The following is a 25,025-nucleotide window of genomic DNA, read 5'->3' on the forward strand; positions in this document are numbered from 1 at the left end:
ATGGTTGTCGTTATTACATCTAACGAGTTTAATTTTTTAAGGTAATTTTAAACAAAAACATATTAATGATTTAAATAAGTTTTTTCATTTTAATTAATGTTTTTTATTAACTTTTGAGCAAATATATACGCGCTAAATAATAAATAAAAACTAATTACTAAAAAGTAAATAGTTTTTAATAAAACAAAAGTAAAACAATAGTTTATACATATAAAACTACATAATAAGAAACAAAATTTAAAATTTGTTCTTATAAACTATGATTACTGCATAGTTTTAGCATAAAACATTTTAATTATATTATTCATCTTTTATATTTTTATTAGATTTGCTAAAACCACAAACCCATTTTTACTAGAACTTTGTAAAATACTTGTTGAATTTAATTGTCTTGCTTGTTTTACAGAAACCAGTAATCTTATTAAAAAGATTATAAAGTTTGTGCTGCCGCTAAAGTAAATATATAAACTTTTGTTATACTTTTATACAATTTTAAGACAATGCTTGTATAGTGAATTAAAGTATTGATTTGTACTCTTTATTTGTGTTTTTATAATAGTCTACTTATGTGATATAAAGAGCATTTTTTGCAAATAACATTAGAAATATATGTTAAAAAACCTTAAATTACGGATAGAGTTTTGTACTCAAAAAAACAATAATGTTTTTAATGGAAATTCAAAAAACACTTGTTTATTTTAAAATGTTGTTAAGTTCTTTGTTTGATTTTTTGAAAAAGAAATGGTAAAACTAATGTCAAAAGATCACTTTTCTTAAAAAAATATTTTTTAATTAACTCCATCGACTAGAGATTTCTGAAAATAAAATTTTAAAGCAAATAGCATATAATTTCGTAAATAAAAAGTTAACGAAGTTGATTAGTCTTATTTTTAAGAATTTGTTTTTTGTCAAATGTTATGAATGTTTTTAGTCATTTTGGTATAAAATTTTAAAAAGTCATCTTACGTAGACTTTCTTAAAACCACTTAACATTTAAACATATTCAAATTAAAATAATTATATTGAAAAATAGCCTTATACCATAAATGTTAAATATTCTTTATTGTTCTTTTTTTTAAGCTACAGAAAGACATTTTAAATACTAAACTATTAAAGTTTTATATATAATATATACATGTGTTAAAAGTTTAGAAACCTGTTAGTATAAAAGTATTTAAAAAAGCATTTTTAGCGTGTAGACTGAAAAGATAAACTTTAATACTTTTATACTTTAAACACTCATGTGAAATCGTTTGACTTTTTTATGAGTACAAAAATGTTATATTTTTATAAAAACTTAAATTCTAGTAGAGATTTTTTGGTATATTTCTTTTAACTTTAACGTAACAACTTTAAAAATGAAGTCTGTCTTAACTCAAAACATTATATCAACTTCGATTAACTGTAAGACTCTATTGCGTAATATTTGTTATAATAAATACACGAATTTGTTTGTTTTGCAAATTTCCGTAATCCTATCGGGTTTAACCTTAAAAACCATCCACCTATAAATTTGGATACAATTACCTTCTTCTTTATGTAACGTTCTGCCCTTAGGATTTTTATTTTAAATATATATCACTGATGCTTTTATTCTTTTAAAACTAAAACAACAACTAAACAAAACATAAATTAGACTTGAATGGTTTGAAAACTTTGAATTTTTTTCGTTGTTTTAAAAAATGTTTTTCACATTTTTTCTTTACGCTTCGTAGTTGTGAGAATAACTTTAAATGAAACATTAAAATCCTAAAAGCGTTTGAAATGTTGATAAACATTTTCGAGCAAGAAAATTAAAAACTTTTTTTTATTGCAGCTGTTTCATAAAACGACATGAAAATTTGTTTGATGTTATGCAGTTTTGGACTGCTTCTGAAAGGTAAGTTAATTTGTAAACTTTATAGATTAAAGGTAACAACTTAAAGAAAATATTGAATTATTTCTTACAAATAAATACATAAATAATTTACAAAGTTTGAATTATATTTAGTCAATAATAATTAAAATTATTAAAAAATTTGCATTTTTTTGTTTTTAAATTTGTACTTCTTGTTAAACAAATGAATTGGTGCATCTTTTAAAATGTGTTTAAAACTTATCATTCGATGTAGTCGAATTAAAAATTCAAGCTTTTATAACGATTGGTTAACTACGATTGCAAGTTTTATAAAAATTGAAAAAATTTATTGGTAGATAATATTTTTAATCTTAATTTAGGAATTAAATATGTCTTTTTTGCCTGAATACTTTCTTTCATGGAAAGTATATTAACGTAATGTATCTTACTTTTTTTTATAAAAAAAATTAAACTACACTTTAGAATTTAAAAAAAGCTAGCCAAAAGCGATGTAAGTAGTTAAACGTATATCACTTACGTTTAAAAATTCTAAAGAATAAACAAAAAGTATAAACATAAAGTTACGCTAAGTATACTTTTAATAACCTAATATTGGTAAGCGTATTATTTATTGTCTTAAAATAACCACTTAAGCTACTTTAAAAATTGATATTACATACACTGTAAATATTTAAAAATTAAACCTACATTTATGTTTTCAAGCTTCTGAATGTCTGAGTATCACTGGCGGATTTAGTGAGGTGAAAGTTGCGGACGGTTATATTCAAAAAATCGCTGATGAGGTAAAAAATAAATCATATTTTGTTTAATCTTATTATGTTACTTATTGTGATTTTAATACGTCGAAACTAGTTAAATTATTTTAGCTTATAGTTTTGAGGTAGCAAAAAACTTTAATAAACAACAGTAATAGAATAATCTATTGATTTAAATAAAGTTGTAAAAACGTTTAATCAATAACAGTTTTTTTTATGAAATTTAACAGCATAGACTCAATTATTAATTAAAACATTGATTAATTTCAAACGTGTACACAAGGTCAAGTGCAGAGTGCAAAAGAGGTACGGAGGTAGGACAATGTACAAAGCTATTGAATTTGAAGAACAAGTTGTTGCCGGGACTAACTACAGAATTAAAGTGATTTTGCTTTTTCTTATTTAAATCAATTTCAAAAATTATTACAATTTTGAATAAAACTATAACTTACAACTTGAAAAAAAAATTCTCCTGTTTCATTCACTTCGTAATTCAAAGCAACTTCTTTTTTGTGTTTTTTTGTCAAGATTGGCGATTTAGAATTAAAGTAATATTTTTACTAAACAAAAACCGCATTTAACAGCTCAAAAAAACGTTCGATTGATTTTTTTAGCTGCTTTATTTAGAGCAACTTTTTTTTTCATGAAAATACCAAAAAAATGTTTAAAATTTTAGCTGCAAGTTGACGACGATGAGTTTGTGACGATCAAAGTTTTCAAGCCGCTGATGGAAGGGCAAGCGAGGTTCATGGGCTTCATGGGGAGCAGAAATGATCTAGTTGTACTGAAACCACCTAAGGTAAAGAGGTTGCCGGTTTTTAAAGAAAGCATGTTTTTCAATCCAAACAATTTCGGTGTGTATAAGAAGCCCAACAAGAAAGTCCAAAACATGTTGGACCAGGTGATGGTTTTTAATAAAAATTGCACATACTTTATATTTAGAGATTAGTTTTTATAAAAATAGAAAAAGACCTGTCACATTAGTATAATAACCAATTTAATTTGACATATGTAAGTTTTTGCGCTACAAAACTTGAAAAAAGTTTAGCATTCAAAAAATAATCCTTTTTAATTTTTATTCTATCTTAAAATTTTATCACTTTGATTTAAAAAAGTTGTTTTAGTTAATATAGAACAAAACTTTGATATCATTGCATTTTTGTTTTAATAAAACGAAAATGTTAAACTTAAAACTTTTTATTATCTTAAAATTATCCAAAATATTAAATTACATGTAAACGTCTACGAAAATAAAAATAAATTGGAAACCTTTCTAAGAATAAATTAAGTTATACGTTAAAGCTTGTAATGCAAAATTATCAAAATAAAATGATAATTTAAATACAGTTCAAAGATGAAATAAACAAAGATTTAGGATATGAAAGTTATGAAAGTTATGCATTTAAAGCAAATGAATATCGAACACAGAAAGCCGAAAAAGGAATGTTCTTTGAAATAGGAGTTAGTAAGATTAACATTTAAATATAGAATGTAGTATTTTATTGCTCATTTTTTATTGAATATTTAATACAACATACAAAAGGGGCTAAAAATATCAAAAATATGAAAAAAAAACAACTTTTAATCGTTTCAAATCAAATGCAGTTTAATTTTAAGTATGTAAGTAAACATTAAATACTTTTTTTCTTAAATTTTACAAGTTTTAAGCTTAGATACTTATCCGATTAACAATATTAACTTTAATAAATATAGCTAAGTAAAAACTTGTTACACTAAACCAATTTAATTTAAATATTTAAACTTATAAAGTTCTAATACACAAAATAAAACAACAAAACAGTTTGCGGAAGGTAAATATGATTACAGCCACGCCCTCATATTCAGAGGCAGGGACGGAAAATTAGAATTCAAAGGTGCTTATAGCTATATGTCAATTTAACCTTAAGACATTTCAGTTGTTATAAAAGCTTAAATTCTAAACGTTTCAATGTGCTGTACAATTGTTTTGATTAAACTTCCTACAAACTTCAACTAAAGTGTCTGTTTTTATTTTGAAATAATAGCATACAAACTTAAATAAAACGAAAGGATGGTTTTTTTTTAATATTGAGACTTTAATGTTTTATAAATGTAAACTCACGTTGTAACGAGCTTTGAATATTAAAAAAAAAATAGCGGTTAACCAGTAGTTTTGTGAAATCTAATAAAAAAAAGAACCAACTTACAGACAAACTTCTTAACTTTAGTTAAATTAATCAAAAGTGAAATCATTTAAACACGTCAACGTCTTGATTATTTAATCCATGTAAACAAACAAGTTTTTATAAACAAAAAAAATATTTTTATATTCTTTAACATCATTATTCCGAAAAAAGTTTGTTTAATCTTAGATTCTTTATTTTCACAAAGAAGTTGAACTGTACTAGATAAATAGTTTATTGTTTTATATGTCGTACTATACTTCTAAATTTTTAAATCGTGTAGTTCGTTGTTGCAAAATAAATTAAAAATACGTATAAGTATAATCACACTTTATTAAGTAAAACACTAAAGTGATTTAGATATAAGAAAATGTTATAAACTTACTATTTTTGTTCAGAGAATTTATTCTATTTTATTCAAATTTAACTTTTGTATATTTTAATATTTTAAGTAACTTACTGATTAGATTTTTTATTTTGTATAAAAACTCTTTAATTTGAAAAATTATTTAAACCAATTTATTTTGTTTTTTTTTAATTCTAATTTAAGTTATGTTTTGGCGTCTGCTACATGTAAAACTTTGGACATCGGTTTTAGTTTGACATCTAAGTTTAAAAAACATTGAAATGTCGCAACCTAAAAACTTTCCTTAGAATTATTGACCAAAGTAAGATTTAAAGTTAAAACGTTTTTAATAAGTTTCTATCATAAATGATGAAGAATCTTATTTTAAGTTTTTTCTTATCAGATTATAATAAAACAAAGTCATACAAAGTTTTTAAGTACATATTACGTTATATACAAAAATACTAATGAAATTTAAAGTTGAAAAATACTGACGAGCAAATATAAAGTTTACCATTTAGTATTAGCACATAGACATATGAGGTCTAACTAAAATCTAGTTTCTTTAAAAATTCCAAAATCTAATTACAGTTTGTATAGAAAGGACAAGCTTAAAGATAGTTCTAGTTTTTTTTATATTTATTATAAAAACAATTTTTTAAATGTTAATTAATTCATTTTAAACTCTTTGTAATGCTATTTGAATACGAAACATCAAGCTATTTTTACTAACTGTAAAATTGTATCGCATAAAACGTTTTGCTATAAATTTTCTTTATTTTTGTTATTTTTTATAAGTCCGTAACCGTTTTAAAACATTTTTTTAGACTTCCACGCTAATTTTAATTTACTTTTTTTTAATGGTAGCGTTCCATTCTTAAAAATTTTGAATAAAAGAAGTTCTTTTTTAATAAAAATATTGTTATAAAACAGTATTGTTTTGAATTTATAACATTATTAACTTTCAGTAAACTTTAGGATATTTTTATATACAGCGTATTGAAAGTTACACGTAATTAATGTTAAAGTAATAAAAATCCAAACAAGCCTAAAGATTCTTTGTCAGAACGTTTTTCATCTGTATTACTTAAAACATTCATTTCACTTGTTCAAGTTTAATACCATTTACGCTTGTTCTACATTTTAATTATGACTTACATGTGTAATTAAAAATATTGTTGAATTTTAATTACATATAACTCTAAATACTTTTAATATTGCGACTAGACTACATGTATCAAAACTTTACTAGTTGATAAACTTTATTCAAAATACTTAGGTATTTGTTCAGCCATGTTGAAAAAAGCTGTCATTAATATATTTTAAAATTGTTTTAAATTAAGCAACCTACTAACAATTAGACAAAACTCTAGTTAAGCATCTGTAAACAAGTATCTTACAAATATAAACCTCAACTATGACTATTCTTTGTCAAAAAAATTAAATTGTAACAAAGTAGTTTGATAAACTTACGTTTAAGCAGCAGTATAAAATTCAAGTCAGCCTAAAAGTGAATTTCTTTCTAAATTATTGGTTCTGGACACGACGTTAAAAGGTATCCAAGTAGTGTGCAACTTGATATCCGAAAGGTTTTTTTGAGCACCAGGTACTATGACCAAATTTTCAGCGCTTTTCATGTCGTTTAATAAACTATAATAATAATAATCATGAAACTTGTTTTATAATTCTCATTTGTCACTGTGCTACTAAAATTTTAAATACTTTTGACATACTAAAACTGCTTCAAATCGCAGAGATTTTTGTTGTATTACAGATTTTATCTAAGTGTTCTTTACTTAAAATTAAAACTTTATTATCGCACTTCAGTATTTTTTGTTGTATTATGTATAATAAATAAGTAACTATGTGGTAAACTAACCTTAAATTAGTAAATGTTTTTGGCTATAGATTTATACTGTTATATTATGCATATTATGGAATAATAGAACAAAATTTATAACTAGATCTAATAATCAAATTAGTTTGTAAATGTTATTTAATAGGATTGTTTATATTTTTTTTCAAACTTTTGTACTTCAATAATCATTAGTTTTAAATTTACCAAAAAGTCATAATTACCATTTGTAATATAAGTAAACACCACTTTTTAAAATATCCATTTTGTTTTGCTTAAACAATTAATAAAATACTTTTTTATAAAAATTAATATTTCCCATGAATTTTACTTATTTATTTAAATTATTTTATATAGTGGTTATACACAAACATTCTACAATATAAATTAATGTATAAACAGTCTGAAAAAAAAGATTATTAGATTGTTTTTTTTTTTGATAAAGTTCAGCTTTAAAGTTTTTAGTCATAGCAGCATAATTTTATAAATATTAGGTTTTGTTTTGAGTTTTAACATTAATAGTAAGCATTTTGACTTTAGTTCAAGATTTTATTAAACTAACCATTAAACACTTCGTAAGCAATAATATATGCAAAATAAGTATATGCTAACATTTTGATTGCAAAAGTGTAAAAAAAATATTGTTACTTAAAATTAAATATAACACTATTAAAGTTAAACTTTCAGTGTTTTGTATTTTTACTTGAATCAAAACAAAAATATCTAAACTATATTTTAATTGTTCGCTCATCGTTTATTTTTTAAAACTATAATTTAATTTAAAGTCAATAAATTTGTAATTACAATTCTTTCAACTTTTTTTTTTATAAAACAAGTTACTAGTTTTTCATAAACAATAAAACAACTTCAGTGGGCTTTGTAAATTATAAATCATTATGTTTGTTTTGCAAAACAACGTAATCGTATTTAAACTACAATTAATTTCATGTTGCCTGGAATAATAAATAGCTACCGCTAATAAACTTATGGTAGTTGTATCGATGATCAAAGGTGTTTTTACAATTAAACAATAAAGTATTATTGTGTAAGGATCTTTTTTAAAATGTAACATTTTATTTCTCTATAACAGACCAAATTCTATTTAAATCATTGCTTAAATCACTACTGATAATTCAAAATTGTTAGCTTTAATAAAATAATGTTCTGACCATAAGACTTTTTGAACATAAGACTTATTAGTTTTAACTAAACAGAAAAAAAACCATCATAAACTAGTGTTGTTAAGTGAAAGTTAAAAAAAAACTAAAGTTTTAAATATTTTCTGTATACTAGTTTTCAATTAATATTTTGAACTATTTAATAAGCCAAAATATTTTTTTAATTTTTTGTTATACCTAATATATCTAAAAAAACTTTGGTTTAAATTATTGAAAATCTATTTAAAATACTATTATTTAACTTAAGTACCTCAACAGATGATCTATAAAACTTAATTATTTAAAACTGCAAAGTTTACAGTTAAAATCTTATAGATAAGACAAATTATTCTTCTAGGAATATTTGCCCCTTAATTATTAAAGGCTGCTTAAACTGCTTCCATTATCTGAAAGTCAATGACTTTAAATAGAAATTTTGAACGATAATTATTTTTTTATATAATAAATTCTTTTTTATTATAAAAAAAAGTTAAATTTAATATTCGATAGATTAGCAGGGTTTAAATAAAAAACACTGATCTCTGTAAAACTTTACTATTTTAAGTATACTGCATACAATATAGTGCACAAAATAATGTACAATTTTATTTTTATATAAATTTTTATTTAGACCTACAGACCTTGCAGTATAGTTCAAAAAAATCATGAGGTGAAGTTGTAAGTTTTACCAGATTTTTTTGCAAGATATCTTAACTATAGATTGTAGCAATACTTTAGTTGAAGTTTTTTACTGATTTTGTAAATATTATTTGTTGAAGTATAAATTCTTTTTATACCACATACTAACCTATAATCATGAAGTGTAAGACAAAAAATAAGCAATAGAACTTAAGTTTATCAAAAATGATGTTATTTTCACTTATGATAAATAAAAATTACTACAAAAATTATTCAGTTTAGCTTTTGAATAGCTTTTTGGTTTACATAGCTTATATTTCTTTATAAGTCGCAAAATGTCAATTATTTTGTAGACGTTGAATTGTTTTACTACATAATTATTAGTTGTTTTTAATTCTAAAAAATTACTTAAAATAATATAATCCTTTGAAAATCATAATTATGTAAATTACTTAAAATATTAAAAACTTCTTAATTTTTACTAAATGGTTACGTCTTTACAAAAGCATACTAACTAAATGTCTTTATTCTTATGTCTATCTTTATCGGTGAAATAATTAAACTTATGATAACTAAAAAAAAAGTTTTTGTGCTTAAATTAAAAAAAAAGAAGTCAACTTTGATTCCAGTAAAATTATTCAAAAGCTGATAAGAGTTCAAGTATTCACTAAATAATAAGCACACAAACTATATAAAATAAGTTATTAACTTTCTTTGATAAAAAATATAATTAAGACTATTTTTATCAGCTTTAGAGTGTACCAATAATTTAAGCTTATCATTTAAATAATAATAATAGTAAACAGTGTTAATGCTAATGTCAGTAATTTGAATGTACAAAAAAAGTATCAAAAAAAACAACTATTTTATTTGGTTGTCGTTATTACATTAAATGAGTTTAATAAATTTGGGTAATTTCAAAATATGAACATTTTATGATTTATATAAGTTTTTTAGTTTTGATTTATGGTTAATGTTTATATATTAACTTTTGAGCAAATATATGTATAGGCTAAAAAAATAATTATAATTACATGAAATTTTTAAGACTTAAGATAGTACAAAAGTGAAATAATAATTTATACATATATACTATTTAATAATTAAATAAATTCAAAGTATTTTTAATTAAATATATTTACCGTATATTTCTAATATTAAAATATATTAAATAAACATTTTATCACATTATTCAACTTTAAAACTTTTTATAAGATTTGCGAAAACCATAAACCCCTTTATATAAGAACATTGAATTTAACTGATTTGCTTATTTTACAGAAACCCGTAATCTTATTAAAAAGATTATAAAGTTTGTGCTGCCGCTAAAAAGAAATTTATAAACTTTTGTGATATTTTTATACAAATTTAAACAATGATTGCATAGTGATCTGAACTATTATTTTGTAATTTCTATAATAGTCTACTTATGTGATTTAAAGAGCATTTTTTGCAAAAGATATTAGAAATATATGTTAAAAAAGCTTAACTTAGGATAGAGTTTTGTATTTTAAAAAATAGTAAATACTACTATATCGAAATTCAAAAAACTCATGTTTATTTCAAAATATTGTAAAATTGTTTGTTTGATTCTTTGAAAAAGAAATGGTAAAACTTGTATCAAAAGTTCACTCTTCTTAAAACATATTTTTTAATTAACTCCTTTAACTACAGATTTCTTAAAATGAAATTTTAAAGTAAGTAGTATATAATCTCCTAAATAAAACGTTAAATGAAGTTGATTAGTATTATTTTTAAGTATTTGGTTTTTTTTATCAAATGCTATGTTTGTTTTAGTCATGTTTACTATAACACTTTCTATAGTCATATTACGTAAACTTTCTTTAAACCACTTATAAATTAAACATGATTAAATTAAAATAACTATATGGAAAGTAGTATTATACAATACATGTTGAAAAGTTTTCCTTTATTTATTTTTTTCATATAAATTAACTTGTAAAAAAAAGCATTTTAAACCAGATTATATGTATCCAATGATAAATCTTTAAAATTTTATTACAATACAATGTTTCACTCGTTTAAAAAAACGAGATCTTCAGTTGTTTAAAATCTGTAAAAATTTATGTGATAACAAGTAGGAAGACATTAGGCTAAACTTGAAATAAAAGAAGTTAAAAAGAAAAAATGTATAACAAAAAACTGAGTAAAATCTAATTAAAACCTATAGTTTAAAGTTACTAGCGTATGATGATTTTAATGTTGCTAGGCTAAATTTAGGAAAATGCACGTTACTTAATAATTATACAATCTTAAAACTTAAACAAAAAAAATATACAATAAAAAATAATTCTACTAACATTTAGTGGCCTTGTGAAATCTTTAGATAACTAACAAAGAAAAACATCTCTTTAACTAAACCTTTAAGTTAAGTTTACTCGTTTAAAAAAAGTTTGGCTATTGTATTATGACGTAATTGTATATTGGTTTAAGTACTTGTACAAATTAAAATAGATATTTTTTTTATCAAAACGCTCTTAAGTTTTGAAATAAAGCTTCTTAAAGTGTATACAAGAGCATATTAACTCGTTCCTTTTATTTAATGATGTTTCCCCGTCAGCGTTCGCTATTTCCATTTTTTCATAGGAGCAGGTCCTGCAGATTCTCTGCGGTTTCCTTATGTGTCCGATGTGGTGTAAAATTTCCCATTTGATGTTGTAGTTAGTGTTGTTGCGTTTTAGCTTCCAAATATATTTGGATAGTTCGGTTCCGTTCTCCTTGTAAATTTTTATATCTCTTATGTGGCTATACCACCTTTTCTTGAAAGTTCCTCCTGTGCTTCCTACGTATTGCTTTAATTCTTTTTTCGTCGTGACCGTAGCTTTATAAATAACATTCTTAGTTAGGCATTTGTTTTTTAGCGGGCATAAGTTTTTGTTTCTACAATTACATAGTGACTCTTCTTTGTCGGTATTTTCAGTTTTTTCTGCATTATTTAAAGTTTTTTTGTTGTGTCCTGGATTAGCATTTTTATGTTACTCATGCAACTATACGCTAACTTACAGTTGCTTTTATTTATTAACTTGTTTAGACTGTTGTTCTGATTAAAATGCTTGTTGATTAATTCAAAAAACATTTTTCCTATGTTTGTTTTTACTGATTCGCAAAATGGTGGGTTGAAATAAATTATTTTTCTTGTCTGTTTCTTTTCTTTTTCTGTTTGTTAAAATTAAAGCAACTGTAAGTTAGCGTATAGTTGCATGAGTAACATAAAAATGCAAATCCAAGGACACAACAAAAAAACTTTAAATAATGCAGAAAAAACTGAAAATACCGACAAAGAAGAGTCACTATGTAATTGTAGAAACAAAAACTTATGCCCGCTAAAAAACAAATGCCTAACTAAGAATGTTGTTTATAAAGCTACGGTCACGACGAAAAAAGAATTAAAGCAATACGTAGGAAGCACAGGAGGAACTTACAAGAAAAGGTGGTATAGCCACATAAGAGATATAAAAATTTACAAGGAGAACGGAACCGAACTATCCAAATATATTTGGAAGCTAAAACGCAACAACACTAACTACAACATCAAATGGGAAATTTTACACCACATCGGACACATAAGGAAACCGCAGAGAATCTGCAGGACCTGCTCCTATGAAAAAATGGAAATAGCGAACGCTGACGGGGAAACATCATTAAATAAAAGGAACGAGTTAATATGCTCTTGTATACACTTTAAGAAGCTTTATTTCAAAACTTAAGAACGTTTTGATAAAAAAATATCTATTTTAATTTGTACAAGTACTTAAACCAATATACAATTACGTCATAATACAATAGCCAAACTTTTTTTAAACGAGTAAACTTAACTTAAAGGTTTAGTTAAAGAGATGTTTTTCTTTGTTAGTTATCTAAAGATTTCACAAGGCCACTAAATGTTAGTAGAATTATTTTTTATTGTATATTTTTTTTGTTAAGTTTTAAGATTGTATAATTATTAAGTAACGTGCATTTTCCTAAATTTAGCCTAGCAACATTAAAATCATCATACGCTAGTAACTTTAAACTATAGGTTTTAATTAGATTTTACTCAGTTTTTTGTTATACATTTTTTCTTTTTAACTTCTTTTATTTCAAGTTTAGCCTAATGTCTTCCTACTTGTTATCACATAAATTTTTACAGATTTTAAACAACTGAAGATCTCGTTTTTTTAAACGAGTGAAACATTGTATTGTAATAAAATTTTAAAGATTTATCATTGAATCATTCTCCTTTTTAAGTCGAGAACTTTGATTGCAACCTTTAAAGCAAAAAGTACGCAATATTGCTCTTCTTATCTTGAATTGAGCACTTTACTAAAGAAAGCAATACTAACATGGAAGACATTAAGAAAATTGAATTTAAATACAGCTTAAAAGACATCCCGTTAGCAAGCAAGAAGCAATACCTAACCAGAATGTACGACGCAACTACAAAATTCATAAACAGGCTTAGATGGAAGATTTTCTTCTACAACAGCGATAACAACGACCAGTATGAACACAAAGAAGAGGACATTTACAAAAGTTCCAGATCAGCACCAGCCTGTGATGAACTTAAAGCGTTCGAAAGCGACCTTTTTAATGTTATAAAAAATATCAAGTTTACCGCATATAAGTCCAAATTTCAAGAAGCTTTGCAAAAAGATTTAAAACAGATACTAACTAAAAATAAAATCATCCTTTTCGCAGATAAAACAAGAAACCTATACCAAACAAGCCCAAGCAACTACAAGAAACTCTTAACTAACAACATAACTAAAACTTACAAAACTTCAAACGAAAACCTAATCGAACAAATAAATACCGAGTCACAAGAATTAATCACCGACAGAAAATATAAAAACAAAAAAATACCTAAGTTCTCAACCTCGGACGCCATTATAACAGTAAAGGATCACAAGAAACAATTCCCCCTCAATGTTGAGTGCAGACTATTAAACCCAGACAAAAACGAGCTTGGGAGGATAAGCAAAAACATCTTAGAAAGAGCTGTGACGAAAATAAGATACGCGTCAAGATTGGTCCAGTGGAAAAACTCATTTGAAGTAATCGAATGGTTCAATAATGTACAAAATAAATCAAAAAAATGCTTTATAAACTTCGATATTGTGAATTTCTACCCCAGTATCACTGAAAATCATTTAACTAACGCTATAAACTTTGCAAAAAAATACACCATAATAGAAGACAGGGACATAAAATTAATTAAGCACACCTGCAAAACAATTTTGACTTTTAACAAAAAAACCTGGATCAAAAAAGATAACAACAACCTATTCGACGTTCCCATGGGCTCCTTCTTCGGCGCCGAGTTATGCGATTTAATCGGGCTATATGCATTGAGCAAGCTTGAATCTCTTTATGATACTAAAGAGATCGGTTTGTATAGAGACGACGGCCTTGCAATTATCCAACCAAAAAACAACCAAGATTTAGAAAATAAAAAGAAAAAAACAATAAAAATATTCAGAGATATTGGTTTTAAAATAACGATAGACACCGGTGCAACTATATGCAACTTTTTAGATATAACATTAGACCTTTCAAATAACTTATTTAAACCGTACAAAAAAGAAAACACAGAAATTAGATACATTAATAGAAACTCTAACCATCCTAAAATTATTAAAAAGAACTTACCGGCAATGATACAAAATAGACTGATTAAATTATCTAAAAACAAAAATATTTTTGATCAAAATACATACACATACCAAAACGCTTTAGACAAATCAAATTTTAAACATAAACTGACTTATAAGGAAGATTTTAACAAACAGAAAAAGAAAAGAAACAGAACAAGAAAAATAATTTATTTCAACCCACCATTTTGCGAATCAGTAAAAACAAACATAGGAAAAATGTTTTTTGAATTAATCAACAAGCATTTTAATCAGAACAGCAGTCTAAACAAGTTAATAAATAAAAGCAACTGTAAGTTAGCGTATAGTTGCATGAGTAACATAAAAATGCTAATCCAAGGACACAACAAAAAAACTTTAAATAATGCAGAAAAAACTGAAAATACCGACAAAGAAGAGTCACTATGTAATTGTAGAAACAAAAACTTATGCCCGCTAAAAACAAATGCCTAACTAAGAATGTTATTTATAAAGCTACGGTCACGACGAAAAAAGAATTAAAGCAATACGTAGGAAGCACAGGAGGAACTTTCAAGAAAAGGTGGTATAGCCACATAACAGATATAAAAATTTACAAGGAGAACGGAACCGAACTATCCAAATATATTTGAAAGCTAAAACGCAACAACACTAACTACAACATCAAATGGGAAATTTTACACCACATCGGACACATAAGGAAACCGCAGAGAATCTGCAGGACCTGCTTCTATGAAAAAATGGAAATAGCGAACGCTGACGGGGAAACATCATTAAATAAAAGGAACGAGTTAATATGCTCTTGTATACACTTTAAGAAGCTTTATTTCAAAACTTAAGAGCGTTTTAATAAAAAAAATATCTATTTTAATTTGTACAAGTACTTAAACCAATATATAATTACGTCATAATACAATAGCCAAAATTTTTTTAAACGAGTAAACTTAACTTAAAGGTTTAGTTAAAGAGATGTTTTTCTTTGTTAGTTATCTAAAGATTTCACAAGGCCACTAAATGTTAGTAGAATTATTTTTTATTGTATATTTTTTTTGTTTAAGTTTTAAGATTGTATAATTATTAAGTAACGTGCATTTTCCTAAATTTAGCCTAGCAACATTAAAATCATCATACGCTAGTAACTTTAAACTATAGGTTTTAATTAGATTTTACTCAGTTTTTTGTTATACATTTTTTCTTTTTAACTTCTTTTATTTCAAGTTTAGCCTAATGTCTTCCTACTTGTTATCACATAAATTTTTACAGATTTTAAACAACTGAAGATCTCGTTTTTTTAAACGAGTGAAACATTGTATTGTAATAAAATTTTAAAGATTTATCATTGAACCATTCTCCTTTTTAAGTCGAGAACTTTGATTGCAACCTTTAAAGCAAAAAGTACGCAAATTATATGTATTGCAAATATATACCAAAAGTTTTATAACCTAGTAGTATTAAATTATTTGCAAAAGTATTTTTTAGCACAAAGACATAAAAGACAAACTTTAAAACTATTATACCTAAAAAAACAGCTAAGTCTTTTGACTTTTTTCATAAACACGAAACTTATAATTTTTTAGAAATAAACTAAATTTCTGGTAAAGAATTGACAGTATAATTCGTTTCACTTTAATATGATAATTTAAAAATTAAGTCTGTCTGTAAAGTGGTTTATGTTAAATCGTTAAGTTTTTTTTAATTGACTGTAAAACCACATTGCGTAAGATTTATCAGAAAGCATGATAACATTTTGTTTGTTTTGCAAACTGCCGTAATCCTGTTTGCGAAAACATAGGCGAAAGTCTACAGAGCCTGAACCTAGACTTTAGTACGCCGCGGGCCAAGCTCAAGTTAGCATAAGGGTTTGATCAAACCAATTCAATCATTAGACCACAAGTTTTTGGTAAACTGAATAATGAAGTTCTTAATTAGTCTACTGCCGTAATCCTATCAGGTAAAACTTTTAAAGTCTATAAACTCCACTTATAAAATTAATTAAAATTGTCTTCTTTTAAACACAACGTTCTGCCCTTAGGGTTTTGTTGTAAAATAGTAAATATATATATATAAGTTATGTGCATATATAGAAGCGTTTTTATTGTTGTACAAGACAAGCACAAGTTAAACTTTTACAGTTTAGTAGGATTTTAAAAAAACATATACTTTTTCAATTTTTTGAAGAGTCTATAAACTTAGTTGTTTGAAAATTATATTTAAAAAAAAAACTTTGTTTAAAACTTATAAAATCTAAACGATTGAAATTAAAAGTTATGAATTGTTTTATTGCAGCTGTATAATAAAATAACATGAAAATTTGTTTGATGTTTTGCCTTTTTGCAGTGCTTCTGAAAGGTAAACTTTATAGCTTTAAAGTAATAATCCACATAAAGTATTGATTTAATTCTTTAAAAAATTGTTTATGTAAGTTGCAAAATTGAAAACATATTTAGTTTTTAATCGTTTAATTTGTTTTAAAAATTGAATATTTTGATTTTTAAACTAGCACATCTTGTTAAACAAAAAACTTTTTGCAACACGTAGAATATGTTCAAACTTACTTATGTAATATGGTCGAATTAAAAAAAAAGTTAGTTTAAATAAGAGAATAAAACATTTCTTTTATGTCTGAAAACATACTTTAAGAGAAAACATGTTGTCGTAATAAATAGTTTTTATAAATAAAGAATGTTTTAGGCTAACAACTTTAAAATAAAATAAATAAATCTAAACCGGCGTAAGTAGTTAAAGTATATCATTATATTTAGTTATTCTAAAGACTAAATTAAAAATACAAGTATGATGTTATGTTAAAATTACTTTTTTATAACCACATTAACAACGTAAAGTATACAGTTATTGATACTGTTTTCATTGTCTTTAAATAGCAACTTTAAATACTTTAAAAATTTAAATTACACGTAATGAACATATTTAAAAACTAAATCTACATTTTGTTTCTTAAGCTTCCGACTGCATTTTTATCGGTGGCTATAGTGATGTACAAGCAGCAGACGAATATATTCAAAAAATCGCTGACGAGGTTCGTAAAAAACAAACGATATTTTGCCAGTAAAACTTTTAAAATTATTTACTGGGAGCTTAAACACATGTCAGAACAAGATCTTTAATTTTTTTTATAGCTTTATATTTTAATACAATTTCAGTTTTTAGGTAGCTAGAAACTTGAACAAAAGATCAGGATCCATCAAAAAACTCAGTAATTGCGTTTTCTTACTTTTCTGAATATGTCTTTACGTACTCGTGACGTTACGCACTCTCGTTTAGTTACGCATTTTAGAATTCTAAAAAGTTCAAAATATATTTTTATTTTTGTTTTTAAATTGTATAAATTAGGTTTATTTATGTTTTTTATTTAAAATATGTTTTTAGATGCTTACTCACCTCTATATATCTTTAGACTTTGTAAACTTATGTTCCTTGACTAATTGATAAACATTTAGTTATACCTCACTCAGTATATCAGAAATTTTGTTAACAATAAGAGATAACAATGTGCGTAAATAAGCAAGAGCTTACTGTATATACATAACAGTTTATCGATTCTAGTCTTACTAATCTATAAAGATTTAAAAAATAACAATGAAACTGATTTTTTTGGTAGTTTTTTAAACACATAACGGCTTATATTGTTTTATTGTTTGACTAAATTTAAATTTAACACTCAAGGTCAAGTGCAGAGTACAAAAGAGGTACAAAGGCAGGAAAATGTACAAAGCAATTGAATTTGAAGAACAAGTTGTTGCCGGGACCATCTACAGAATTAAAGTAAAACTATTTACTAAATTAAAAGCTTTCAATCGCATTTAAAAATTTCGGATAAAGCTTTTAACGTGTTATCCCTTATTTCATATAGCACTTCGTTATGAGCTTTATACAGTTTTTTACATTTACTTTGAAATTTAGACCAACGTTTTGTCTTCATAAAACTTAAATGTGAACTACGACAAGAAAAAATATGAAATTTCAGCTGCAATTAGACGACCATGAGTTTGTGACGATCAAGATTTTCAAGCCGCTGATGGTTTACGGGGGGCAAGCAAAATTCATGGGCTTCATGAAGAGCAGAAATGACCCAGCACGCGATGAAAGGCTTTTTGACCCAAACAATTTCGGTGTAGTTAAAACGCCCAACAAGAAAGTCCAAAACATGATGGATCAGGTGATGGTTTTTAAATTTGTAATTAAACTTGTACATAATTATATTTAAGAGCTTTGTTAACGGATTAAAAAAAAAAAAGACTTGCACATTAATTTTTTTTTTTTTTTGATTTGACAATTATTATTTTTCGCTACATGAGTAAAAAAAAACTTCGGCAATAAAAATATTATCCTTTTTATTTTATCTTAAAGTTTTATCATTATGATTATAAAATGGTTTTAATATTTTTAGCAGAAAACAGTCAACTACTGCATTTTTGCTTAAGAAAAAAAAAGAGATTTCAATATTTGATTATTTTATAATGATAAAAAAACACTAAACTACATGTAATTTTCCACAAACATAAAAACAAAATTTATAAGCTTTTAAAAGATATATTTATTTTATACGTTAAAACTTGTACTGTAAAACTGTATTAAACTAAAATGATAATTTAAATACAGTTCAAAGATGAAATTATCGAAGATTTAGATCTACATGAAAGTTTTGAAGGTAAGGTATTTAAAGCAGATCAATATCAAAAACAGAAAGCTGAAAATGGAATGTTTTTCAAAATAGGGGTTATTAGGATAATTGTTTTAACATACAAAATAATAAAATACTTCTTAAACTTTTAATTCATGACTAAAAAGTACTAATAAAATTTGTGAAAAATATTGAATTAAACAACTTTCAATCATTTATATTAAAAATAAATGCAATTTAATTTAAAGCATGCAAGTTTACAACAACAAAAAGTTATTCTTTAAGTTTTTCCGTTTTAAATATACTGATTCAATAATATTAGTTTTAATATTTATGGCTATAGTGAAACTTATTTTACAATGCAGCAGTTTAATTTAAGAAATTAAAACTTATAAAGTTCTAAAACACAAAATAAACCAACAAAACAGTTTGTGGAGAGTGAAAACGAATACAGCGAAGTTGTTGTATTCAGAGGTAAGGACGGAAAATTAGAGTTCAGAGGTGCTGAACGCTACGATTTGATCTCAATATAACTCCAACAACTTATTACAGCTGTTTTTAACGCTTAAACTTTAAACGTGTTAATGTGCTTTACAACTGTTTTAAATGAACTTCTTGCAAACTTTAAATTTAGTGTCTATTTTTTATATATCACAAATCAAAGTTAAACTAGATGATTTAACAGTATTTAATTTTAATTGTAAAAAACTTTGAAGATAAAATCTTCAAAATATAGATAAAAGAATAAACAGCGGTTCATTGATAATTTTGTAAATTTTCTTGTTTATTTTGTTTTATAAGTTTACGAATAAACTTCTTAAATTGACTTTAACTAATCAAAAGTGAAAAAATTCAAACACATCAACGTCTTGATTGTCTAAACCATGTTAGAAAAAAGGTAAGCTAGAAACGACAAGTTTATTGTTATATTCTTGAACATCATTATTTTTAAGAAATTTTGTATACTCTTACTTTCTTCATTTTCACAAAACAATAAGGAAAGTTAAAATAAAAAAGTTGTAAAAAACTTTCTGCAAAAATGATAATTTAATTATTCAAAGCTTTTTATATTGTTATTTGTATTTAAAGGTCTAGTCATCAAAGTTAATTTGTTTTAACTCTATAATTATATCTCATAAAATATTTTGTTATAAGTGTATACAATTTTTAAATTTCATGATAAATCCTTAACCGTAGTAAAATAATATTCTGACCTGCCACGCTAATTTTAATTTGTTAGTTTTTAGAATAGAGCAATTTTTATATTTAAGAAAAATGGCACAATTTTACGTTGTTTTCATTTAATAATATGATTAATTTTACGCAAATCTCTCAACTTTTTGATATAGCGCATTAGAAAACTATATACATCGTTAATTTTAATTTCGTACAATCCGAAAAATGTTAAAGGTTTTTCTATTATACAACTTCAAACATTTATTTCAGCTTTAAACCATCCAAACTTGCCATTAATTCAAGTTAAAATTTAAAAAATAGTTTAACTTGAAAGAATATATGATTCTAGATAGTGTTAAACTTGTTTATTATGCGACTAGCCTGAATGTATTAAAAGTTAATTAGTTAAAAAGTTTTTTAAAGATACTTAGGTATTTATTTAATCTTATTTATAAAACTTTAAAACTTTAATATGCTTTGAAAGTAGTATAAATTAAGCAACCTACTGTTAAAATAAACGAAACTCTAATTAAACATCTTAGAAGCAAACAAGCAAAAAAAAATCAACAATTAAATTATAAATTTAAAAAAAAATTGTAACAAAATATTTTGACAAACTCTTCTTCAAGCAGATAAAAAACTTTAAGTAAACCTAAAATTAACTATCATTTTTAATTACTGTGAGTTTACCGCTTTCACTTATTAAACCCCATCGTATATCTCTAAAAAAATATATAAAATATATTTAAGTCAGCTAATGTTTCTTAGAAAAGAACTGTAAATGCTATGGTGAAACTTCAAAAAAAAAAAGTTTCTATTCGAGTTCAAGATATTTCGATTATGTTTTGAGCTATTTTTATAACACAAGGCTTTTTATATGAAAGCACTGAGTTTTTGATACAAAGAACTTACTATTCCTAAATATATAAAAAAATAAATGTTAATTCAAAATTTCGTAAATATTTTTTCTGCACTTATAAGCTGACTATAAAGTATAAATAAATTAAAAAAACAATGATTTTAAAACTACTTATTAAAATTGAATTATGAATTAAGTACGACAAAAATTGGATTTTATATGATAAAAGAACTTGACATTGGTTTTAAAATTCATTTAGAAAGTAATTATTCAAGCTTTATAAATATATAAAAAAAATTGTATAATAGTAGTATTTAAAATATCTGAAAGTTGTCAAGCTGGGTTTTAAATGCTTTAATTTGGTTTAATTTTAATAGACCGTACACCAAATATTCAAATAAATATTGAATTAAAAATTTCTATTTTTGTTATGCAAAAAGCCGTAATCGTATAAACTTGTTCGAAAGTTGCGCTACAGGTTATATATATATATTACCTTTTAAAGTTAATTTATAAGATGTTTACCACAGGATTTTAAATGTATTAAAGCGTTGTGATTTTTATTTTTACTTAATGTTTTTTTTAATACTTCAGCTAAACTAATATTACAAAAAAAAATGTGTTATATTAGCTTAATAATTTAACTAATTCTGCTTAGTAATTGTTTGAGTTTACGTTTCTCTCTATGATTTTAAAGTACTTTTGATATACTAAAACTACTTTAACAACATATATTGTTGTTGTAATACAAATTTAAATTAAGTATAAATTATTAAGTATCAAAATTCGTTTTGTAAAATATATACATAATAAATAATTTGTTGTAAGTTAGCTTTTAACTATTAACAGTTTTGGACAAATTTATTAACAGATTTGATAATTAAAATCTTAGTTAAAATGAAATGATTTAATTGATTAGCTAATCAATTTAGTCAATTTAGTTAGTAATTAGGACAGTTTTTAGTTATTGTTTGTATTTATTTTATTCTAATCAATATTGTTATTAAGTTTTGAGTCATAGTTGTTATTACCATTACTAATATATTGATAGTAAGTTGTTAGCATTTAAAGTAATATTCATTATATTTAGTTTAAGAAAAGTTTTAATAAATTTTTACGTCATAGCTATCTTAAACTCTGTGTATTTATTTGAATTATTTGAATAGTGGCATTAAGCAATTATACAAGAGTATAGATTACTGTATTAACGATTTAAAAAAAGTTGGGTTTATAATTTTAATGAACTTGAGATTAAAAATTGAAGGTTTTAGCTGATTACTTTTATAAATAGTAGGTCTTGCGTAAAGTTATAACATTAATATTAAGCAGTTTTACTCATAATCTATGATTCCATAAAATTAGTCATAGTGTATGTTAGTACTTTAGTTATAATAGAGTAAAGAAAGTTCATATTTTTGTATATATATATAATTAAAATACACAAAATAAACTTTTGCTTAGGACAGCTGTTTCTGCGTTTAATACGCGTCTTCAGCCAAGTTTTATTCAATGAAAAGCAAACTTGTAAGTACAGCAATAAAATTATACAAAATTAGGTATTACGTAATAATAGATATTTGATTTTAGACAAAATTATTAACATAGTTTCTAGATAAATTGTTTACGATAATGTATGCAGCCAGTTTGTAATTCGTTTCTTTTGTTTAGAGATTCTGATTTATTAACTTTTAAAATTTCGATTTTTTCCGCATTTGACAATTTACATTCGTTTTATAAACTATATTTATTTTTCGTTCTTGTAAATTTTTCCCACTGAATTTTAAAATTAACTTCGTTATTTTTTAGTTTCCAAATGTACTGCGATAAAGTTGTCGTATTTTTATATTCTTCGTGTTTGAAGCTGTAATTATATATATTTTTTAAGCTGCGATTATATATATATATATATAGAACAAAGTTATTCAACTTGATAAATCAAATCTTTCACACTGAGCCCCAGCTTTAAAACAAGTTTATAATAAAGCACAAAACAAAACACACAAACGAAAGTTAAAAAATTTAGCATAAATAGATTATGACGTGATTTTAAAACTATCAAAAATCATGCAAAACGGCTTGTGCAAAAATTAATTTACCAATCGACAATAAACTGGCAAAAACTCCTAAAACTTCAGTGAGTAACTATATATTAGGACAAATAGTTGAAAGTGATAAAGATAAAATTAAGATAAAAAATTGAATTTAAATTATTTTAAGATGAAATTAAATTTTGTTAAACTGTAAAAGCGATTTTTTATATGTCTACAAGACGATACAAACTCGCTTCTTTTATTTAGACATCTCTTGTCTTTCAGTGCATATACAACGGCTGTTGCTTCTTTGAGGCACAACTTACATACTGGGCTATTGTCGTCAGCTATTGTCGTGCTCTTTTTATAACTTCCAAGGATATTTCAAAATCAATGCCGCTGCGCTTTAAGCCACAAACATACTTCGAAAGCTCAGTGTCATTTTTATATATGCCGTCTTTAAAAGATTTTTTATGATTGGCATACCTGAATCTAAACTGAGTCGAGCACAAGCCGACATAGAACCTTGTCTCAACGCTAGAGTTAACTGTGGCCTTGTAAACGATGTTCTCTGTGAACGATGTTCTTTAATCGTTAATCTGTAAATAATTTTGCATAAACCATAAAACCATTTTTGGTGTGCCTTGTAAATTATAAATTATTCTGTTTGTTTTGAAAATGCCTATATTGTATTAAAATCATTGTAAATTTTATTCTTCTGCGAATAATAATTAGCTACACGCTAAAACAAGTAAAGTAAACTAAAATACACAACAAAACAACAAATCATAATATAAACAAAGCACTCACGTTAAATGGAAAGATTACTAAATTAAATAAGAATACTAAAGAAAACTAAATTGATAAACTTTGCTACTACAACTTAAACAGTTGAAATAATCTTATTTATATTGTGACGTAATTATTAGATGTAACGAATGTATTTCGTTCATTTATTAACAACAGTAAATTTGTAACAGTTATTCTTTCCATTTAACGTGAGTGCTTTGTTTATATTATTATTTGTTGTTTTGTTGTGTATTTTAGTTTACTTTACTTGTTTTAGACTTAATAACGCAAATATTATATAGTTTTATAACATTCGGATTTTATATTAAGTATTTTACCTAATATTAACTATTATCTGTAATAATTATTTTATTTTAATGAAAACATGTATACACCCACTTTATTCTATGCTTCTATTCTTACATTACAGTGATCATTTTTTACAGAACCCATTTGAAGTGTGTTGATTCGTTAACACACAGAAACATATGTTGGTACAATAAGGAAGATTACTGTACAATTTGTTTTTATAATGTATATATATAAATATATATAACTATCTAGTGCAGGGTTTCCCAAACTCATTTACTAAATCGCCCCCTTTTCAGTAATTTAAAAAAAATCGCCCCCCACGATTTTACAAAGTAGTTTTTCTTTTGAGTACAAACCTTTGGGCTAAAAAAAAGTTGTGTTCGAAATGTAATTTAGTCTGGTACTTCTTATGCACGCACTTTTGTGTTCAAAGTCGTTACAGGGCTTGAGAAAATAATTTACAGTTATTTTCTTAGAAGCTAAGTAAAGTGTATTAAAATACTTAATTATTAAAAAGTCTTGTGTAATCTGTTATCAATCATTTTTAAATATTAACTGTTTTGAAACTAATGAAACTTTTAGGTCAGTGGTGGACAACTTTTGTAGTCAGCAATTCGTATTTACTAAAAAATCTTTTCTAGTTTCAAGTCTTTAAAAAAACTAATTGCGGGCTGCATAATTTAAAAAAATAACAAATAAGAAAATAAAAAACTCGAGCAAAATTGTAATAAAATAATTTAGTATTATTGTGATCTAGGAAATACTATTGTGAACTGAAAACGAAATGAAAGCGAGTTTCAAAATATTGAGTATCA

At 24.7% G+C, this 25,025-nt stretch overlaps 1 protein-coding gene across 1 annotated transcript; it reads left to right on the forward strand.

Moving 5' to 3' along the window:
• Positions 1-1,814: 1,814 nt before the first annotated feature.
• LOC145845494 (uncharacterized) lies at positions 1,815-5,016 on the forward strand. The gene is made up of 6 exons (XM_082952730.1): positions 1,815-1,879; positions 2,561-2,640; positions 2,897-2,995; positions 3,290-3,514; positions 3,961-4,074; positions 4,415-5,016. Exons 1-6 carry the CDS (start codon positions 1,834-1,836, stop codon positions 4,511-4,513), a joined length of 663 nt encoding a protein of 220 aa, XP_082808856.1. The 5' UTR covers positions 1,815-1,833; the 3' UTR covers positions 4,514-5,016.
• Positions 5,017-25,025: the final 20,009 nt, after the last annotated feature.

This window comes from Thalia democratica, chromosome 1 (genome assembly GCF_965202585.1).
Source record: "Thalia democratica chromosome 1, ktThaDemo2.hap1.1, whole genome shotgun sequence".
Taxonomy (NCBI): Eukaryota; Metazoa; Chordata; class Thaliacea; order Salpida; family Salpidae; genus Thalia; species Thalia democratica.

Excerpts from the sequence above, each read along its gene's own strand:
- LOC145845494 (XM_082952730.1), top strand. The coding sequence starts at position 1,834 with ATGAAAATTTGTTTGATGTTATGCAGTTTTGGACTGCTTCTGAAAG. Across the intron at positions 2,996-3,289 it reads GGACTAACTACAGAATTAAA|CTGCAAGTTGACGACGATGA; the intron begins GTGATTTTGCTT and ends TTAAAATTTTAG. Across the intron at positions 4,075-4,414 it reads GAATGTTCTTTGAAATAGGA|TTTGCGGAAGGTAAATATGA; the intron begins GTTAGTAAGATT and ends ACAACAAAACAG.